The sequence below is a fragment of the Coregonus lavaretus genome, assembly GCF_964263955.1.
Source record: "Coregonus lavaretus genome assembly, chromosome: 14".
Classification (NCBI taxonomy): Eukaryota; Metazoa; Chordata; class Actinopteri; order Salmoniformes; family Salmonidae; genus Coregonus; species Coregonus lavaretus.
In genome coordinates, this window is record NC_140001.1 from 8,628,440 (window position 1) to 8,650,459 (window position 22,020).

The following is a 22,020-nucleotide window of genomic DNA, read 5'->3' on the forward strand; positions in this document are numbered from 1 at the left end:
CATTTATTAGAAATGAATAGTGAACCATGTTGCACCAAGCCAACACTATGGCTACATTTTTATTACATGTAACTTGTTAATGTAGATTTCATTTGGGTTGCATTGGAGTCAGGTCACTTGAAGCAACAAAAAAACATTGATACCAAATACAACCTATACAAGGCCTAATCTGGGAGCAGAAATATGTAGTGCCATCTGCTAGCCTTTGTTCTTCATTGCCCTGAAAACAGCGACCGTCACTATAGTACTGTTCATGTCCAGTTTATCCCACATACTGCATAGCCCAGTGTTCTGCATCAGTCATTTATTGGCCCCATGCACCCCAGCTTGACATTTAAGAGAAAATCCTACTGCATCTGGCATTGCACATAGGCGCTATCCTCTCATCATAAAACATTTATCACCGTCAAAGTACAAATCATTCTGAATCATGATCGCAGCCCCAGGTTACAAACTCATCTATCATCAGTGTAATGTATCCATACATTAGTTGAAATAGTATTAAATCAGACCAAAAAAAAAACGAACAAAGTATTCACTGCATCATATGCAGTGAAATCCAGGTCAGATTAGTGCATTAGCGGAGATGCATACAGATGGCGGTCCCCATGCATTTAGCTAAATTCGCCGTATTATACATGATCCCAATTTTATCTTCGAGATGCCTGCAATTTGAAAAAAACGAAAAAGTACATTGTGCTGATTTATTGACACATTGTAAAACTCAGTGGATCGTGTTAAAAACAATGACGTCATGTGAATTCTGCCATCTTTATGCACGTTCGCAATTAATGCCGTTACCTCAGTGAAGCAAACAAGGAAGATATGATAACTGAGTGGTTCTCCTGTGGCTCAGCCTCACAGTTTAGCATAGTCTTTAAGGATCACCTCCAGCTTCTGGCTCAGCATGATGTTCCCTCGTACTTTCAGCTTGCCTGCAAAGAACGCCTGGAAGAACAAATAAACGCTCAGGTCACTTTCAGTCCGGGAAACATCTCTGCTCTTACAACCCAATATTATGTTCATGAGCTAAGGGCTTCCTGGATCTACACTGAACACATAAAATGTAACAATTTTAAAGATTTTACTGAGTTACAGTTCATAAGGAAATCAGTCAAATGAAATAAATAAATTAGGCCCTAATCTATGGATTTCACAAGACTGGGAATACAGATATGCATCGGTTGGTCACACACACTACCATTCAAAAGTTTGGACACCTACTCATTCAAGGGCTTTTCTTTATTTTTACATTGTAGAATAATAGTGAAGACAGCAAAACTATGAAATCATGTAGCAACCAAAAAGTTAAATCAAAATATATATTTGATATTCTTCAAATAGCCACCCTTTGCCTTGACAGCTTTGCACACTCTTGGCATTATCTCAACCAGCTGCATGAGGTAGTCACCTGGAATTCATTTCAATTAACAGGTGTGCCTTGTTAATTTTATTTGTGGAATTTCTTTCCTTCTTAATGCGTTTGTGCCAATCAGTTGTGTTGTGACAAGGTAGGGGGGATATACAGAAGATAGCCCTATTTGGTAAAAGACCAAGTCCATATTATGGCAAGAACAGCTCAAATAAGCAAAGAGAAACGACAGTCCATCATTACTTTAAGACATGAAGGTCAGTCAATACGGAACATTAAGAACTTTGAAAGTTTCTTCAAGTGCAGTCGCAAAAACCATCAAGCACTATGATGAAACTGGCTCTCATGAGGACCACCACAGGAATGGAAGACACGAGGGGATGCAGTGGCTGGCGGGTCTGCATACCCACACAGAGCCAACCTTAGCCTTTCGGGGGCCCTAAGTGAAACGTTGTCGAGAAAAACTGCTGATGCACAACCAAATTTCTAAATGTCACCTTGTGTATTCTACTATTCTAACTCACAAACCTTAAGTTGAGACCCCGACTGAGTTCCCCCCCACCCACCAATTGTATTGTTTTTATTTTAGGGAAATTGATCCGCGAGCCTACAAAAAGGAGGGCCGCCAGTTGTCCATCCCTGATCTAAATTCACAAAACAATGAAAAGGTGAAATGAGGCTCATTCCTGGCAAGAAAACCCACTCTTACTGGGATGTACTTGTAGTTTTAAAAAAGCTTTGAAGTGTGAAGCTGCTACACATTGGCAGTTCTCTCTGCTGACTCATCTTGCAGCTTTCTACAGTATCTTACAGATGTTGCCAGGCATGTAAAGGCTTGGGGAGAAGATGTCAGTACCTTCTGAGGGTTGAGCTTTCCCTTCACTACTTCCATGAAGTCATCATCAGATACAGTGAAGGTCACGTCAGTTTTGCCACTGTATGGGCCCTTATGCAAGGCTCCAGCTCCAGTTTTCAAATCAATGGCTGGGGGGGGGGGGAGCGAGAGAGCATAATGAAATGATAGTTGAGGCATTCACACTATGGGCCAGTTTCCCAGATCCAGATTAAGTTTAGTGCTGGACTAAAGCGCACAATGGTAATTCTCCATCGAGAATAATTTTTTGTCCATGACTTGGCTTAATCATGGCCCGGGAAGCTGGTCCCATAGGTTCAACATGTCTGCATTGATTGACAGGAGGACTTGGAAAGCAACCAGGGTTCACTCACTCCACTGGGCTGCAGTGTTTCCCCCTTTGGTGATCTCCCAGCCAAACACTGCATTGACCTTCTTCACCATCTCAGCCCCCAGGTCCTTAATGCGACGGCCGATCTCAGCAAACACCAACTCACTCTTGAGTCCCCCTGACTAGAAGGGTTCAAAACAGGAAAAACTAGTGATCGGTCATTTCCAACTTTGGGATTTTGCATCACACATGAATACAGTCGGACTGACATACCTCCAGAAGAACTTGTGGGGAGCCATCTGTAGCAGCATACAAGTCCACATAGGCACCTGACAGAACCACAGCACCGCTCTCTTTGACCTGAGGAATAAGACATGAGCCAATCAATCAATTTAACAACATGGATATTCTGTATCGCATGGAAAGAGGTTACTGGACTTAATTTGGGTAATTGTTTCATTCTTAATGGATCACTATTAACCTCTCGCACAAACATGATAAAACTGCTCACTTTGCACTGAATGTGAATTCGGTTTCCTTCTTTCCACATCTCGGTCTGTAGGGACTGGCCTGGTAGCACTGGCTTTACAAAGCGAACCTGAGGGATACGGTAGTGACCAGGAAAAAGGTAGTTTAAAAACATAGCGGATTACATTTTCAATTCTAGTCATTTAGCAAACACTCTTTTCCCAGAGTGACTTGCAGTTAATGCATCCATCTTAAGGTAGCTAGGTGAGATAACCACATCTCACAGTCATAAGTCAAACCTTCCTCGATAAAGCAGCTAACAGCAAAGTCAGTGACAGTGAAGAGACAAGTGTAAGTGCAACGGTAGGGTGTTCTGATTTCTCTTGATTAAGTGCCAAGCTCCTATAATTTGAATAACTCCAAAAAGATAGGGAACTGTTACCATAGAAATAGAATGGGCTTGGAACCTCTAACCCTGGCAATTTGACTGGTAAACTCATGGGTACACTCACAATGGCTGCCTGGTATTGTGATGCAATAATTTCCATGGTAATGTAGAATGTTAACTGATGTGGCTCATGCAATTTAATATATTTTTTGAAATGTCAGTTGAGCAGACAACAAATCACAGCACAGATTGATGGGTTCACTTCCCGCTTTGCTCCTATGGGTACACTTGCAATGGCCGCCAGTTCAACCATTATGCCATCATTGACTTGAATGGGACGGCCGTTCTATTCATTCGATTTCTATGACTGTTCCTGCCAAGATCATGCTTCACCTTGATGGACTTGAATCTGGAGGCATCGTTGTTGGCATACTGCTTCAGCACATGTCTAGCCGCGAAGCCAAAGGAGCACAGGCCATGCAGAATAGGGGATTTGAATCCTGAAATGGAGAGAAGATGTCTTTATGATGTACTACAATATCCTGCACAACACTGTGCAGTGTTTATTAATATAGAAGACTCAAAGCCTGGTGCCAGATCTGTTTGTGCAATCATGTCAACTCCTTGGCACTCTTCTTTTGGCATGACAAGGAGTTGACATGATAGCCAAGATCTGGCACCAGGCTAGAAGACTCACCTCCCATTGCTGCAAAGCTGGGGTCTATGTGGAGGGGGTTCCAGTCCCCACTCAGACGATACAAGGCAGCCTGAAAGCGTGGAATCAATGTCATGTCACTCGTTTTAGAAATATCCTGAGATTTGGCCTCATGTAGAGCCATTACGGATACTTGTTTGATGCGTCATCTTTTGAAAGAATCCTAACAGTAGGGGCACTCGTAGTAAAAATCTACTCAGTGTATCCCTTCGATGAAAGACCCAATCAGAAATACACACCTGGTCCCTTGTTGTGGTGTCAGTCATCACGGCATCAGGAGCTCTGTTTGGGGGTGCCACTGTGCTCTGAAAGAGTGAGATTAAGTTAGGTTGAAAGAAAATGGTAGGTGTCAACCATTTTGTTCTAGAAAAAGAATGGTACTACTTCTGAAACTTTTGAAAGCATTGGTGGTGTTAGCAGATTACTTGTTACCATTGCTTTATCAGATGTTCTCTTTCCTCCAAAGCCACCAGCCCCCACGATGAACAGAGAGTACTGGTTGTAACACAGCAGCTCTTTACCACTGTACGTGTGGACTGTGGAGAAAGACAATGTTATCTCACAACTGGTCCTCTGTAGCTCAGTTGGTACAGCATGGTGCTTGCCATGCCAGGACAGTGGATCCGACTCCAGGGACAACCCATACTTAAAATGGGCACACATGACTAAATCACTCTGGATAAAAGCGCCTGCTAAATATGTATTTATTTTATCAATAATGAAAAACATTGTTTCTTTTTACATTCCACAGGAGAAAATAAAATATTCTTTCATGTTTTTCTGAAAGAATCTTTAGACTGCATGCCTTTAATTTCCTTGCTTTAATATCAGGTCCATTCCAAATTTTTAGAGTTCCTCCGCTATTTGTTTAATTAATACCACTGAGTAATTTCTTTGCTCATCTCATGCAACCCTGTGGAACATCACTCATATACCCTTAACATTATTATTACACAATTCTCAGGGACAAGGAAGTGTAACAAACTAACCATCCAGCAGAATGACTGCTCCAGATCCTTTGTCTAACACATCTGCGATTGTAGCCTGAGAGGTCAGTTTTCCTGCAAATGCAGACAAATTACTTTAAAAATCACAGGCTTTTGTAAGCAGAAAATGTTGTGCTCAGAGATACTTAGAATCTGTAATGGGCGCACATACCTGAGGTGGGTAATGGTTTGAAAAGCTCCAGATACTGTTCTCCATGCAACAACTGAGAGTGACAATATCAGAACAAAACGGGGAGTAAAATGGTTATGGTTACAAAAGTCTTTGCTCCAAGCAATATAAAATGTTTTAAGCTATCAAAATGCATTATTTACCCACTAAATGAAATGTGTGAGAACAGCAACGGTTGCTTGCCACTTCTGTATGGGATAAGATCTATTTTCTATATAATGCATGTCAACTTTGTAAATTCTACAGTAAATAAAGATGATTCTGATTGTTTCCTGGAGCTTTTACCCTGGTGAAGTCAAAGTTGAGTCCAGGCACGGAGCCTAGCCCTCCGTCCATCATGGCCGCCTGGGAGGGGATGACCCCGAAGGTGGGCAGACAGCTGAAGTCCTCGTGGCCCTCGTACAGGAACTTGAGGTGTTGGTCATCCTTGGTGGACAGGCCCACTCCCAGGGCATACAGGATGCACTGAGTGTGGGAGTAGCTGAAGGTAGACTCCGGAAGCTTCTGTCCCACTGCCTCCAGCTGAAGGGAAGCACAGCTACAGTCAGCACAGTATGAAGTGACGCCAGCCATGCGGTTACTCATCATGCGTCCAAACAGATGTCTTTGAAGACATGGTCTACAGTAGGAGACCACAGAGCATCATTATGGGCCATCTGTCACCAACAGGCATGATGTCACTTCATTCCAGCCTAGTACTGTTGAACTCTACACTCACAGGACTGATCCCAGATGCAGCAGTGGTCATAGCGCTGGTGGGGTTGGGGACGATTCCCTCATCAGTCTCCAGTCTTGACAGCACCTCCACCAATGTGGCCAGGGACTCTGGGGCAACAGGGGAAAAGAGGGAGATTCATTACAGCCACTCAATAATGCTGTTATCGAACAAAGACGGCAACATGTCCTCTAATAAGGTACAAATGAGGAGCACTACAAAGTCATGGTAATGAGGCGCTCCTCTGGAGGCTGCCACCCCCATGCTGCGGCACATCTGAGGGCAAGCCGAGGGAGGAAAGAGAATAATGATGAACACTTGCCATGTTCTCGTGTCTGACCCGAAGGCGCTCCGCACCGCTCAATACTGTACTTTGCTCTTTATTCAAAGACTAGGGGGAATAGCAGTGGTGTAATTGACATGCCGTGTCATAGCAGCACAAGCCAATGAGTTTGTTCACTGGATTGCTAGCTTGTTTTCTCTTCTCTCAGAGGTTTGAGCCCTGGTGTTCCACCCTTTGTTTACACTGCAGCATACTGTGTAGAACTTGGACCTTCTCCCATGAAATTGGTTGTTACACTGCCTCAACTGTTACAGCACCAAAGGTTGTTACACTGCCTCAACTGTTACAGCACCAAAGGTTGTTACACTGCCTCAACTGTTACAGCACCAAAGGTTGTTACACTGCCTCAACTGTTACAGCACCAAAGGTTGTTACACTGCCTCAACTGTTACAGCACCAAAGGTTGTTACACTGCCTCAACTGTTACAGCACCAAAGGTTGTTACACTGCCTCAACTGTTACAGCACCAAAGGTTGTTACACTGCCTCAACTGTTACAGCACCAAAGGTTGTTACACTGCCTCAACTGTTACAGCACCAAAGGTTGTTACACTGCCTCAACTGTTACAGCACCAAAGGTTGTTACACTGCCTCAACTGTTACAGCACCAAAGGTTGTTACACTGCCTCAACTGTTACAGCACCAAAGAGTTCTAGCCTTTACTGCAGGTGGAATATTATTCCATTGTTTAATTTACATCTACCGTGTCAAACCGTATCTTAGTTTAAATTCAATATATCTGTGTATAAGTCAATTACTATTATCAGTAACATATCTGGCAGAGGCAAAATATACCAGCGTAGGTGTTCGGTCCAAGGTCTGCTTGACTTAATTACCATTGATGTTGGCAGGTTTGGTGGCATTGGTGAAGTCACAGATGTTGTCCCACTGGTCTCGTACGGTCTCAGGAGACATGCCTTGGTTCTTGTTCCTCACAATGCAGCCCTGTGAACGCTCCCAGCGCACTACAAACAAACACATTAGTGGAAAATAAATGGTTGTAGAACATTGAAAATACTCCCAAAAGGAGAATAATTAATTCTACTCACATTTTCCAATCCAGCCAGCGCCAACCTTAACAGGGAGAGAACATTAACAGAATAATCAGTAAGGATTTGGAGTAACCGATACGGTTTTAAAGGCATAGTGAACATTTCATACAGTTCTCTTACAAACCTCGAACAGACCTCCATTTTCCTGACACTGGTCATGAGACAGCCACAGAACTAGGGGAGCCACGTATTCTGCTTTCAAGGACTCCAACAGATCTACCACAGAAAACGTGAAGTGGTTAGTTGCTAATAATAACAACATGAAAGGTATACACATTGTGGTGATATACCAGCACTTTGATTCCAAACATTGTAAAAAAAAAAAATTCTAAAAATCTGTCTCTTAAACTGTAGGGCAGGGGTGTCAAACTCATTCCACGGAGGGCCCAGTGTCTGCAGGTTTTTGGTTTTTCCTTTTCAATGACGACCTAGACAAACAGGTGCGGGGAGTTCCTTTCTAAATAGCGACCTTAATTCAGCAATCAAGCACAAGGGAGGAGCAAAAACCCGCAGACACTCGGCCCTCCGTGGAATGAGTTTGACACGTGTGCTGTAGGGCAATGAAGGTAACCTGACATATGGACCAATATCACACTGTAGGGCAATTCATGTTACTTGACCTATGGGACAATATCACACAACTTTCATATGGGGTATAAAAGGGCATCACATGGCAGACACCAGAGAAGAAAATCACAGACGCCAGTCTGCCAAGCAGAGGCCTCAAAAGCAATCTACAACCTCATTAAATGCCCAATCCACAAATAAACGTAATTTTCAGAACGCATGATTAATCTCTGTTTACTCAGTTTGTGAGCACAGTCGTTTGACAATAGCAGGTAACTTTAGAAACACATTTACATGATAATATTACATGATGCAACACACAGTGCTTGACTTAGGCAGGAGCTCACTGGAGCAGAGTACCGACACCTCAAATGTTCTACTGCTTGAGCTCCTGTTCCTCTATTATAAACTGGGTGGTTTGAGCCCTGAATACTGATTGGCTGAAAGCCATGGTATATTAGACCTTATACTACAGGTATGACGAAACATTTATTTTTACTGCTATAATTATGTTGGTAAGCAGTTTATAATAGCAATAAGGCACCTCAGGGGTTTGTGGTATATTTCCAATATACCACGGCAAAGGCTGTATCCAGGCACTCCTTATGCGCGACGCAACACGAACAGCCCTTATCCGTGGTATATCGGCCATACACCACACCCGAGGTGCCTTATTGCTTTAATAGAATATTAGCGCAAAAGTATTGTAGAGCTCCTGAACCTAAATGTAAACTACACCGGCACCCAGAATGAGTACAGGCACCCATCAGTCAATGTCAAGCACTAGTAACTCATTGCTATATTACACAACAGATCAACTCAAATCATTGAGTCTTAATAAGATGACCCAGTAATGTGTGCTGCTTAGCCGTTTCTCAGCGGCTCCTCTGACCTGGGGGCATAACAGTCTCTGTGAGGCGCGAGCCTGCGGTTGGGGCGATGGTGTTGCAATGGACGTTGTACTTTTGGCCCTCGATGGCTAGGGTGTTGGCCAATCCCAGCAGGCCCAGCTTCGCCGCACTGTAGTTCGCCTGCCCAAAATTGCCGTAGATGCCAGCAGCCGATGACGTCATGATGATCCTGGGCACAGACAGGGAACCGTGGCGCGTCAGTCTAATTCAGTGCGACGGTGTTGAATTAACGTGCCACGGCTGTTTCAGGCGTGCGGCAATAACAATAGTTAAGAAATCCGTCCGCTTCGCTGCCTGTCAAAAGCTAACAACCACCTAAAAACAAGTCAAGGACATTTTTAAGACCGTTTTCTCACTTATTCTTGGTGCCGTTGCTGCAAATCAAAGGGTATCATAAGGATGGATTTCTCAACATTAATCTCAGGCAGGGCCCACCTGTGCTAAAACCTGAAACAGATCTACAAAGTCATGCTCTATACTCTGCACTGGTCATTACCTAATTGTTGTTTGGCTTGTGCTTAGTAGGAGAGCTTGATTGATTGAATGTACAAAAGGAATTCTGAATCAAGCCCTAGGCACTGCTTATGATCTGAAATGATTTAATGGCTCAGGGGTTCTCAAACATTTTGGGCCCGGGGCCCCCTTTTGTGATAGCAAATTCATCAGGGACCCCCTCATAATAAGAACACAACTTCCCACGGGGGGCCAGTATGAAAAATGTATGCACTCACTAATTGTAAGTCGCTCTGGATAAGAGAGTCTGCTAAATGACTAAAATGTCAAACTTGAGTGCGATAAAAATAGCATACAGTGAGTTTTACTATGACTGGCAGTGCATGGCCGGACAAACCAAGTCTCGGGCCCTGAGAAGGAACATTTTAAAGGCCCATCTCTTGGCATCGGTTACTCATTTTTCAAGCAAATTTCCTGCAATTCTATACATTGTCATCGGGCAGAGATTGTTGTTGCAGCTCAAAGTATTGAGTTGAAAAATGTATAATTGGTGTAGTACTGTGGATACCAATATCCCTGTGAGCCTCCCAGGGCCATGTTGCCCAGGGTTAACAACAAATTGTAGATTAATAAATATTACCATCGTATTACACCCTCTAAACTTATTCCACAGATCCCTTGGTCAGAATTAATATTTTATTGTTGGTAATATTCACACAAAAAAATTTATATAGATATATTTTTTTTGGGGGGGGGGGATCTGGCCGCGGACCCCCTGAAGTACCTCTGCGGACCCCACTTTGAGAACCCCTGGAATAGATGACAGCAATACGGTGGTGAGAACTCCAACCAGGCTATCAGAAGACTTACTTATTCCTATCCAATCCACACTGATCTACAGGACTGCAGAGTCTGCTCTAGGCTACGATTTGGGATTCAGCAGAACAGTCAGCTTTACTTCCCTTCACATAGGCAACATGGTGCTGGGTCTGACCCTTGACATCACCTCCCAAACTTCTGGTTCTTCATATGGTTCCAGGCAGCTCTAGTGACCATGAAGGAGCCTCTCAGGTGGACTCTATGGATGAGGTCTGAAATACAGGGCATGAATGTTGCATTACAATAACTATGTGGGGGTTATCCTGTTCTATCAAATTACTACTACTCAGACCTCGACTGTATTTGTCAATCATTTCTCTATGCTAAAGTCCTTGGAAGTAAAGCGCTTCTCCAGCCTGATAGACATTTATCATTCATTCCATATGACTGTTTAATATGCAATATTCTCCTTTCGTGATGATTGGACACAGAATGAATTTATGTGTACTCTGAGAAATAAACTCCTCACCCCAATCCAAGTCACTCGTTCTGCCAAAAGAACGATCCCGAAGTATCCTTGAAATCAATAACAAAACAGGTTGTCCTTCACTTCTTATAGAGAAGAGGTCAATTATATACACTGAGTAAATGGAATAGTTTTCCATGTCACATGTCCATCTGAAATACTACAGTTTAGTTTATTTAGCAAAAAGTGTTCATATCTAATCTGATTAATTGAAAGGCTTGAGATGAATAGCATTCTTACCCAGCATTATTAACAACAATATCTGGAAAAGATAAGCAACAGGTCTGTTTAAATAATCTCGAAATTCTTAAGACAATTGTTATCATCACCAAATCATGTACTGTAAGATGCCAAAACAAACCATTTGCACATCAACATGTAATTATGTGCTCAATCAAGCCTGAACATCTAATCATGCTTGAGGTAACACCATCAGCCATAATATGTGTCAGATTCTTGTTAAATGTGCATAGTGTTATTGGTTTTAAACAAGGAAATCAGTTGTCTGAAAACGCACCTATTCTCCCAAAAGCATCCAGGGCAGTCTGGATCAGTTTCTCACCATCCTCTACAGAATCTGTGGGGCCAAATATGAGCACGTTGACAAACATGAGAATAAACCCCCAAAAGGACTAGCGAAGGTGTGAGGCAAAGAAACTCTCTCGGAAGGAAGAAACCAGTCCACACTCTTCTGGTTGGCCAGGTAGAAAAGGGAAACATCAAACAGTAGACAAATCTGCATGGCTTCTTTTCACAGCTGATATAATGCTCCTAAACAGTTCTGGATGTCTACAGTGGTAGTTTCATTGAGGGCTCAAAACCATAAGGAAATAAAATTGGACACTGGAAGGATGGAATTTGAGACTGTATCAAGGCTGTGATTTTGCCCTGTAACCTGCCCACATAGCCTTGAACCCAACTTCAGATTCCAGGACTCTAGACAGGATTTGGAAGGTTGGCCACGCAAGACTCTTGAACCATGTGCAAAAGTTCAAATAGAGTTAGATAACTTGGTCCAAACTACCCACCGTAGTTAGCCACTGCTTTGCCTCCCTTAGCTTTTATCTCTTCCACGACTTTATCAGCAGCAGCGGAGCTCTTCCCTCCCCCTTTAATATCTCCTCCAAGGTCATTAACTGTGTGCAGAGAAAAGACAAACAGTTAAACCAAGAATCAGGCATTGAACAGCATATTTTCTGGATAGTTTCCAGCTTATTTCATGTATATCTTAAAAATATACATTCGCAATACTTACCAACTACCGAGGCGCCCCTCTCACCAAATGCCAATGCATATTCTCTCCCAAGTCCTATGGAAACAAGTGTAAGTTGATATTTGGTCAAATGAAAAAGTAAAATAATATTAAGTAAGACTTATTGTTGCAGCAAAGTGCCCAGCACAGCACATGTTGCCTTCTTCATGCGTGGATGGGCTGCTGGGTACTTTGTTGCAAGAATGCAGTCTCACATAAAAGTATCTTGAATTCACAAAATGTACCTTGTTCTGTATGGCCGAGCAATATCAGATTCAAGCATAAAGTGTTGCAACAATGACAACAGTGAGCAACTTGTTACAGTAGCTAGCTGGCTACTTTCTGACATAGCACCTAACCTAGCCACCAAGTACTGCTGCTGGTTAGGATAGCTAGTTAGTTAGCCACTGTTGCTACCAGACGAATAAGACTACCCCTGGCCACAATCCCTACAATGGATTCACAACCATGTCAACCACCACTAAAACACAACACCACCTTGCACAGCGTAGCTAGCTAACAAGATGAGCATATCCCAATGAAGAAAGCTAGCTAACGTTAGATAGCTATGTTAGCAAAATTTAGCTGTCATTTACCTCCACCGGCCCCAGTGACAACAACAACTTTCCCGTCGAAAGCCAAAGGCGCAGACATTATTAAATAGTTCTGGATTTTGTCCAGATTCAAAACTGTGCTGGTAGTCTTCGAAGACAGCAGGACAACGACTCGAGTGTTGACAGCTATCAGGATGAACTTTGCCTTACTTCCGCGAGGGGGGCGCTGGGTTATTAAAGGCAACAACAACCAATCACAGAGATCCAAGTACATTCCATTATAAATCCTATATAATTTAACCTGTTAATTATTTCAATGCCCTCTGCTGAAAAGTGCTTATGTCTTGAGCTGAACATTTTGCTATAATGATTCAGTGCTTATTTGATACACAAAGGAACGCAAATGAAAGAGGCATCACATGCTAAATAAAAGAAAGAAAAGCTTGTCAAACAAATGTCACCACTCTCCAAACCAATGTGGATGGCACGGCATTGTCATTGAGTTGTCCAAGCAAAAATCGATTTCTTAAGAAGGTTGTAGCCTAGTTTAATACTAGGCTCAACATAAGTGATGATGACCCTGCTCTGACTCTGGCCAATATGACATGTAGGTGAGTGAGTAGGCAGTAGGTTAGCCTAGGGTCTAGGAGGCTATAGTTTGAAAATGACATTGAGGAGCACTTTTTAATGGGCTCTTCTCAATCATGGGATCGTAGATAAATTCTTGACATACAACTAAGGCTGCAGCACTACCAGCCGAATCACTTTGTTTGTGTGAGGAAGGATTAAGATAATTTAGTGGGCGTTTGAGTGACTCAACTTGGACTGATACATACTTGCAATTGTATGCTTTCAGCATTTTGCATTATTATGAGAAAATCAATGAAAAGAAGTGGGGGCATTTAAATGTCCTTTCATTTTTTCTCAAATTAAAAACCACAGCTTCACAAAGCCAATATCTCTAGTCTGTTCACATAGCCTACCATGTCATAGGGCCTATATGAATTTGTTCAAATGAAATCATTGACCACACCTGTCTCTGATCATATATGGCAAAAATAGCCTAGACACATTTTGGGTCAAGGTTTGAGGATATAGACCAAACCACAGAAGCACCCCACCCCTGCCTCCAAAATTGAACTGGATGTCCAAGTAGGGCTTCAGTGTTATAAATGACTGCTTACCCTGGACAAGCAATCCATGCCTTCTGAAGTGTGTAAGACACATACAGGTCAATGATAATAATAATAATATAAATAATATGCCATTTAGCAGACGCTTTTATCCAAAGCGACTTACAGTCGTGATGATGGATATGATTGCTTAACTTGGATGTGAGCTTTTCAAGAGTAAATTACCCTACTCATTTGATGTTATTCAAAATAGCATACAGTATTGCCTATTAGTATGGTCGGAAATTGTATTTAATTGCGTCTTAAAGTTAGTCTATAGGCATAATTGCCCAAAAAGCAGAAGTCAAAAGCTTTTCTCATATAAGCATGCAGGTGAGTTGTCCAAACAGAAGAAACTAGCCCTATGGATAATATTCCAGGAACTTGATTAATGTTATTTAATAGTGAGTTTGAAAGCGATCTATTTGTTCCACAGTTAGAAAGTCCATAGAGGCCGTAATATTTACCCCCCAACAAAAGCCTAGTAATGTGCAAAACTTTCCCAAACTGCTTCAATGCAGCCATGCTTTAACCCAGAAACCGGTCCTCGGGACCACCCAGCCGTTCCACAAATGTGATCTATAGGCTATTTCATCTATTCCAACACTAGCACACCTGATTCAACTATAGTTGGCTACTTGAGTCAGGTGTGCTAGTTTTGGAATAGATGAAATAGCCTATGTGAAAGGGCTGGCACGTCATGGGGACCGGTTCGGGAAACACTGTTTCAAACCATAACACGATGGAAATAATGGTGAATAACACGAATGTATCACTTTCCAAATCAAAACATGAAGAGCAGCCCCAGGTGACCTGCTTCTGCGGCGCGTGTGTCATGGCACGCGCAGCCGCGCAGAGACCATTCTCTCCCCTGATGTATAGGCAGGCTATCAGATACCACGGAGGCTTCGATGTAGATGCAATGTGAAGAAGGGATGATTATCACTTGTCATTTATTCAGTAAAGTAACTGCAGTTTATGAATATACTATGTCTATCGTTCTATGTAGCCTATAGAATATACATACATTTTTGAGAGACAATCCATTCAATGGGGATGTCTGGCGCAGCCTATGGACCATTATGATTAGAATATTGGACTTGGATTCTATGTACCATGTTATTATTTCAGTCTGATTAAAATTATGGACCGAATATCTGACTAGGCATCTTGCCACAAGGAAATGTGACATATCAGCATTTGTTTTTTTGACAGAAATGTTGAAAGGTAACGGCGGAATGACCACGAGCGACTGTCTAGAAACACCTCTCCAGCAACATTATTTTGTTTACATTTTTTAAGATATTATTTTTGCTATGCTCTATTGCGCAGGCGTGCTGGCCGGGGTCGCTGTCACCGCGCTTCGCTACATTATTGCGTGATTTAGCCTGTATGGGAGGAAAGTGAAGAAAACAGAACATTAAAATGCATCGGCAAAGTGGTCTTGCGGCAGCGAAAGGATTTACTTGTGATCCTTAAAAATACATTGTACCAACGAAGAATGTCAGGGACATCAAATGCAGAATCTGCTGAAGGAGTAGTCTCCAAAGTTAAAGTCAAAAAGCAGATCAAGACTATCGTGAAGGATTTGGAGACCATCCTGGGAGACTTGAGGGATGTAGCCAAGGAACTCAAAGAGGTTAGTGGGTTTATGTTATGTGGTTTTTATTTGAGATGAACATTGTTTTGATTTAATACAGGTATATTTAGGGTATAGATTTTTTACTGATTGGGAAAAAGATTGAACTATAATAAACATCTGAAGGCTCAGATAGAATTAAGTCCATGGCCTATTCATTGGCCTTTCGTATGTGACCAAATATCTTATCAGGTGAACATGAAAGACATTTAGGACACATTGTATGTGTGGAGGATGACAACGCAGCTGCGCCTTAGTGCGTACACTAGGCTTTGATAATTTAAGTGCAAGAATTAATCATGATTAATCACGTGTAGTTCACCGGTATGGTTTTGCATTGCATTTCATCATCTAAATGCAGTCTAGCCTACTGTTTTTATGATAATGGTCTCCTGTCAAATTATACAGCAACTCTCCTCTCGATAGGCACCTTGTTACAGTATCAGGATTGTGTCAGTGCTGTCATTGTGTCCAAGTGATATACAATTATTAGGAATAGCAATTTTAGTGCATTCATTCATTTATCTCATACTATATTTGTTTTCTGTTGATTTCACACATTGATCCTTGTGGTCTTCCATCGTCCCTATAATAACCCGCACTCTAACCTGCTTTGACGCGGGGATGTAGCCTACCTAGATGTTTGTACGAATGGAGCTATCCGGCCTGCTGGTGCTGAAATACTCGCCCTTACACGACAGGTTGTCACTTTAGATGAAACCTACACTGTTCTTCTTACATTATGGATGGAATGGATACATGGCACACGTTTCCTCTGAAATAATGCTGCTCTTTCAACATTTTCAACAAGTATTTGAATTAAACACAATGTTATAGCGGCGTCAATATTCTATTCAGGGAAGTGTACACAATCTGTTAAGCTAACAGCACTACTAAAACAACCCACCTCGGGGATTGTCAGTTCATTGTCAAAGCCAATGTTTCAGTAAATCCCATTTAGATGCAGTATTTATCTAGTGCAACTCACACACATGAATACTGGATTCAAGCCTACGTTTAAGGGGAGCTGAACCCAGATGCTTGGCACAGAGAGAACCATCATGCCCCGCAGCATGTGGCAATGGATACAGTGAATCTCTTTTGTGTCCCACTACCTTATCAATTTAAGACTATGCATGGAGATTTCACTCTACATGAGCTTTTCGCCCAACATGGACATGCTGATATTACTTCACTAGCTTCAATTACTTCAAAATATAATGACTTTTAAAACAGTATACTATGTGGATACTGTTCATAGAGATGGTTTGGCAAAGTATTGGCTACCACTGAAATGTGAAATGATAGGCAACTTATCCCATAGGTCTTAATTAGTAAGTATTGTGTCCGTAACAGATTACAAAATAACAAGTGATTTCAGACTATCTCCCTAATAGTGTTGAACATTGTGTATTTTTATACATGCATATACATATACAGTAATCAAGGTTTATTTCTACTCAAAACTAGTAAACATACCTAAGGGAAAATGTAGTCATTTTCTACAAAGAGACGTCTTTGCAATTTTCACTGCCTGTAGGTATATTCTTATCACCTTAACCATGAATGTATGGGGGCGCCGAGTATGTGCTTTCTACAATTTCAATTTCATCTTAATATGTCCACTACGTGTAAGTGCATACACACAGAATTAATTCTTATATAAACTGATCATGTGTGTTATCAAGTTAGTATTGCTATAGCCAGAGGGTCTTGCTTTTGATTTAGAGACTTAATACAGTTTGGTGTGTGTTCTTTTCATTGTACTATTATGGGTAGTTTCTAGTTTACCCTTACCTTATAAATACATCTAGCAAATGATCAATTAATCAAACACAACCTGCAATGAATCAGAGAATACAGTGTAATATTGTTGCGTTGCAAGCGAATCTGGCTTGAGAGGACCATATGTCTACAGTTTTATAATAATGCATTAGTTTAAAGGTCCAATTCAGCCATTTTTATCTCCATATCAAATCATGTCTGGTAACAATTAAGTACCTTACTGTGACTGTTTTCAACTAAAATTGTCAAAAATAAGCAAAAGTAGCTTCTTAGCAAAGAGCAATATCTCAAGCAAGAATTTAGCTGGGACTGTCTGCGAGTGGTCTGAGCGGGGAGGGGAAACTGAAGACTAGCTGTTATTGGCAGAGGGTTGTAACTCTCTTATTGGTCTATTAACTAATTAACCACCTGGTGATGTCACCAGGCAGGCCAAAACTCCATCCCACCAAAACAGGCTGAAATTTCAGGCAAACTTTTCAAACAGCTCTTACACTAAAAATATACAGTATACACAGTGCCTTCAGAAAGTATTTCCATTTACCCCCGATACCCCATCATGACAAAGTGAAAACATGTTTTTAGACATTTTTGCAAATTTATTGAAAATGAAATACAAAAATATCTAATTTACATAAGTATACATGTTAGAATCACCTTTGGCACCGATTACAGCTGGGAGTCCTTCTGGGTACGTTTTTAAGAGCTTTGCACACCTGGATTGCACAATATTTTTTATTCTTCAAGCTCTATCAAGTTGCTAAACAGCCATTTTCAAGTCTTGCCATAGATTTTCAAGCCGTTTTAAGTCAAAACTGTAACTAGGCCACTCAGGAACATTCAATGTCGTCTTGGTAAGCAACTCCATTGTATATTTGGCCTTGTGTTTTAGGTTATTGTCCTGCTGAAAGGTGAATTTGTCTCTCGGTGTCTATTGGAAAGCAGACTGAAGCAAGTTTTCCTCTAGGATTCTGCCTGTGCTTCGCTCTATTCCGTTTCTTTTTATCCTAAAAAAACTCCCTAGTCCTTGCCGATGGCAAGCATTCCCATAACCTGATGCAGCCACCACCATGCTTGAAAATATGAGGAGTGGTACTCAGTGATGTGTTATGTTGGATTTGCCCCAAATATAACGCTTTGCACGCGCCATGCTCTACCGTGTAGCTCAGTTGGTGGAGCATGGCGCTTGCAACGCCAGGGTTATGGGTTCGATTCCTACGGGGAGCCAGTATGAAAAAAAATAAAAAAAAATAAAGTATGCACTCACTGTAAGTCGCTCTGGATAAGAGCGTCTGCTAAATGACTAAAATGTAAATGTATTCAGGACATAAAGTTCATTTCTTTGCCACATTTTTTGCAGTTTTACTTTAGTGCCTTATTGCAAACAGGATCCATGTTTTGGAATGATTTTTTTCTATAGAGGCTTCCTTCTTTTCACTCTGTCATTTCGGTTAGTATTGTGGAGTAAATACAATGTTGTTGATCCATCCTCAGTTTTCTCCAATCACAGCCATTAAACTCTGTAACTATTTTAAAGTCACCATTGGCCTCATAGTGAAATCTCTGAGCGGTTTCCTTCCTCACCGGGTGCTGAGTTAGGAAGGATGCCTGTTTCTTTGTAGTAACTGAGGGGTATTGATAAACCATCCAAAGTGTAATTAATAACTTCACCATGCTCAAAGGGATGTTCAATGTCTGCTTTAAGATTTTTACCCATCTACCAATAGGTGGCCTTCTTTGCGAGGCATTGGGAAAACCTCCCTGGTCTCTGGTTGAATCTGTGTTTGTAATTCACTGCTAGACTGAGGGACCTTATAATTGTATATGTGGGCTACAAAGATGAGGTAGTCATTCAAAAATCATGTTAAACACTATTATTGTGCACAGAGTGAGTCCATTCAACTTATTATGTGACTTGTTAAGCAAATGTTTACTCCTGATTGATTCAAAACATTTCAGCTTTTCATATTTAATTAATTTGTAAACATTTCTAAAAACATAATTCCACTTTAACATTATGGGGTATTGTGTTTAGGCCAGTGACACAAAATCTCAATTTAATACATTTAAAATTCAGGCTGTAACACGACAAAATATGGAAAAAGTAAAGGGGTGTGAATACTTTCTGAAGGCACTGTAAAACAAGTTTTTGAATGCAGTTGGCCTTTAAAACGCCCTAGAGTCGATGTCCACGCCCCCGCAGAAATCGAATTAGTGTAATAAAAAAATCCCCATCCCGATCTGTTTAAGCTAGAGATATCTTCTTTTTTTTTTGCAAGGGCTGCGTCTGATTCCACCGTATCCACCAATGGCTGCCTTCCGCAACTGCGGTGGTAGGTAGCCGAGCTACAGCAGTGATTGTCAGACCAGGAGACATCCCGAAAATTGGTCTTCTCACAAACATTTCAGTAGTAGCATCCAAACAGTTTTGGCTACACATTAATATGCCTCTATGGAAAGGTGAGACTCTCACGAACACATACATGTCGGTTGTTTTGCTGACAGGTGTATAAAATCGAGCACACAGCCATGCAATCTCCATAGACAAACACCGGCAGTAGAATGGCCTTACTGAAGAGCTCAGTGACTTTTAACGTGGCACCGTCATAGGATGCCACCTTTCCAACAAGTCAGTTCATCAAATTCCTGCCCTGCTAGAGCTGCCCCGGTCAACTGTAAGTGCTGTTATTGTGAAGTGGAAACGTCTAGGAGCAACAAAGGCTCAGCCGTGAAGTGGTAGGCCAGACAAGCTCACAGAACGGGACCGCCGAGTGCTGGAGCGCGTAAAAATTGTCGGTCCTCAGTTGTAACACTCACTACCGAGTTCCAAATTGCCTCTGAAAGCAACATCAGCTGTTAGCCGGGAGCTTAATGAAATGGGTTTCCATGGCCGGGCAGCCACACACAAGCCTAAAATCAGCATGCGCAATGCCAAGCGTCGGCTGGAGTGGTGTAAAGCTTGCCGCCATTGGACTCTGGAGCAATAGAAACGCGCAGTCCGACAGACAAATCTAGGTTTGGCAGATGCCAGGAGAACGCTACATGCCCCAATGCATAGTACCAACTGTAAAGTTTGGTGGAGGAGGAATAATTATCTGGGGCTGTTTTTAATGGTTTGGGCTAGGCCCCTTAGTTCCAGTGAAGGGAAATCTTAATGCCCTTTCCAGTTTCAGCATGACAATACCCCCGTGCACAAAGCGAGGTCCATACAGAAATGGTTTGTCGAGATTGGTGTGTAAGAACTTGACTGGCCTGCACAGTGCCCTGACCTCAACCCCATCAAACACCTATGGGATGAATTGGAACGCCGACTGCGATCCAGGCCTAATCGCCCAACATCAGTGCACGACCTCACTGATGCTCTTCTGGCTGAATTGGAAGCAAGTCCCCGCAGCACTGTTTCAACATCTAGTGGAAAGCCTTCCCAGAAGAGTGGAGGCTGTTATAGCAGCAAAGGGGGGACCAACTCCATATTAATGCCCATGATTTTGGAATGAGATGTTAGACGAGCAGGTGTCCACATACATTTGGTCATGTAGTGTATATCTATATGGAAGTAGTTTAGTGGGGGAAAAAAGGGATAAATATGGGTAAAAAAAAATACAAAAAATGTAATGATCTTTCATATCTCTCAGCTATAGGACAGACACTTTAAAACAACATTCATTTGTATTAATTTTTTTGACTATCTGTTTTTCTATGTATGAATCTGTTATTCAACGCGTTTCTATTGGCCAATAGTAGTAAGGCCAAATTCAATGTTTCATCAAATATTTATTATATATATATATTTTTATGGCTAAAGGGTTCCTAAAATGTAAAATCAAATAGCTAAATTATCCTTGGTATGACCATCTTAAAACAATTCCATACGTTAGCTTAGTAGAAGCCCCCCCCCCCCCCGTATTTACTACTCTATTAGTCTGTTACATTTTGATGTCTGTCAAACTAAATATGTACTGTCCTCCTTTTCCTTTTCTCCTGGTGCAGGTTGTGCATGAGATCGACTCCCTCACGTGTGACCTACAGCTGGAGGAGGAGATGACGGACAGTTCCAAGACAGACACCCTGAACAGCAGCTGTAGCAGCAGCACCACCACAGCCTCCAGCATCGACAAGATCAAGATCTACCCTGACGACACCATCTTTAGGCCCCAGTGTGTCCTGACCGTGCTGAAGAAGCCCCACCCTCCACTGCCCCCTCCCAGGCTGACACCCGTCAAAGCAGAGGAGCACAACAAGAACCCACTATCGGGGAGCCTACTAGCCAAGGCTAACGGGACTCTTATGCGTAATGGAGTTTTCCCAGGGAAGCCAAACAGAGACTTATCGTGCTGCATCTCTAATAGTACAAAGGAAGAGAGACGACTTATGCCCATGCCTTTGCTACGGCATGAAAAGACCAAATGCCCCCAGGCAACCCGGGAGAGGGTCCGATTCAGTGAAAAGGTCCAGTATCACGGGTACTGCCCTGACTGTGACCTGCAATATGACGTCGACAACACAGATATGCACTTACAGACAGAATTGACCGATGACATGAGCCCTGTCCATCAGTGTTCCTCCTCCTCACCACCATCCCAGCTCATGTTAGAAAATGGCGGCCTCAGTGTCAGCCATAGTTTCCCTCCTACAAACCTGCCTTGTGTGCCTCATCCTAACCCTTCCCTGAAACCACAGAAAACCATCCTGCGAAAATCAACCACCACAACGGTTTGATGTTAATCACCCTTAATTTAAATATTTCTAAATAATTTATAGTGTTTTCTATTTCATGAGCATCTATTTCTACCCCAGTCAAACGTCGAATATCTAAACGATGAGGAAAAGAGAGATAGACAACGTGGCCATGAGCTCAGAAATGCACAAGGAGAGATTGAACGGTGAGGTGAGTGAGTGCCAACTAACAACTGTCTTGGAAGTGTAAGGGTTT

At 42.1% G+C, this 22,020-nt stretch overlaps 2 protein-coding genes across 3 annotated transcripts; one reads left to right on the forward strand and one right to left on the reverse strand.

The window, feature by feature from the left end:
* Positions 1-29: 29 nt before the first annotated feature.
* hsd17b4 (hydroxysteroid (17-beta) dehydrogenase 4) lies at positions 30-12,702 on the reverse strand. Of its 2 annotated transcripts, XR_014614216.1 has the most exons (25): positions 12,537-12,702; positions 11,944-11,997; positions 11,717-11,824; positions 11,206-11,265; positions 10,929-10,950; positions 10,692-10,738; positions 10,350-10,434; positions 8,872-9,059; positions 7,537-7,628; positions 7,410-7,434; positions 7,197-7,325; positions 6,022-6,128; positions 5,589-5,825; positions 5,286-5,337; positions 5,117-5,188; positions 4,560-4,663; positions 4,367-4,432; positions 4,110-4,179; positions 3,806-3,912; positions 3,068-3,154; positions 2,830-2,916; positions 2,600-2,738; positions 2,229-2,356; positions 802-948; positions 30-665 (listed from the first exon to the last, which is right to left on the reverse strand). XR_014614216.1 is itself a non-coding variant. In XM_084176641.1 (24 exons), the coding sequence occupies exons 1-24, from the start codon at positions 12,592-12,594 to the stop codon at positions 859-861; spliced, it is 2,214 nt and encodes a 737-aa protein (XP_084032767.1). In that variant the 5' UTR covers positions 12,595-12,702; the 3' UTR covers positions 30-858. The 2 variants fall into 2 exon arrangements, 1 of the variants encoding a protein (XP_084032767.1); XM_084176641.1 differs by having other exon boundaries at positions 30-948.
* Positions 12,703-15,167: 2,465 nt separating this feature from the next.
* Positions 15,168-21,806, forward strand: LOC311141191 (protein Largen-like; the record flags this gene model as incomplete). The annotated part of the gene is made up of 2 exons (XM_084176451.1): positions 15,168-15,305; positions 21,078-21,806. The coding sequence occupies 2 exons, from the start codon at positions 15,168-15,170 to the stop codon at positions 21,804-21,806; spliced, it is 867 nt and encodes a 288-aa protein (XP_084032577.1).
* Positions 21,807-22,020: the final 214 nt, after the last annotated feature.

What these genes read in the sequence shown, in the direction of transcription:
- hsd17b4 (XM_084176641.1), bottom strand. Translation starts at nt 12,594, where the DNA reads ATGTCTGCGCCTTTGGCTTTCGACGGGAAAGTTGTTGTTGTCACTGGG. An exon ending in TGTCACTGGGGCCGGTGGAG is followed by an intron (nt 11,998 to 12,536) that starts GTAAATGACAGC and finishes TTGTTTCCATAG; the next exon opens with GACTTGGGAGAGAATATGCA. An exon ending in ACACCACAACAAGGGACCAG is followed by an intron (nt 4,180 to 4,366) that starts GTGTGTATTTCT and finishes CCACGCTTTCAG; the next exon opens with GCTGCCTTGTATCGTCTGAG.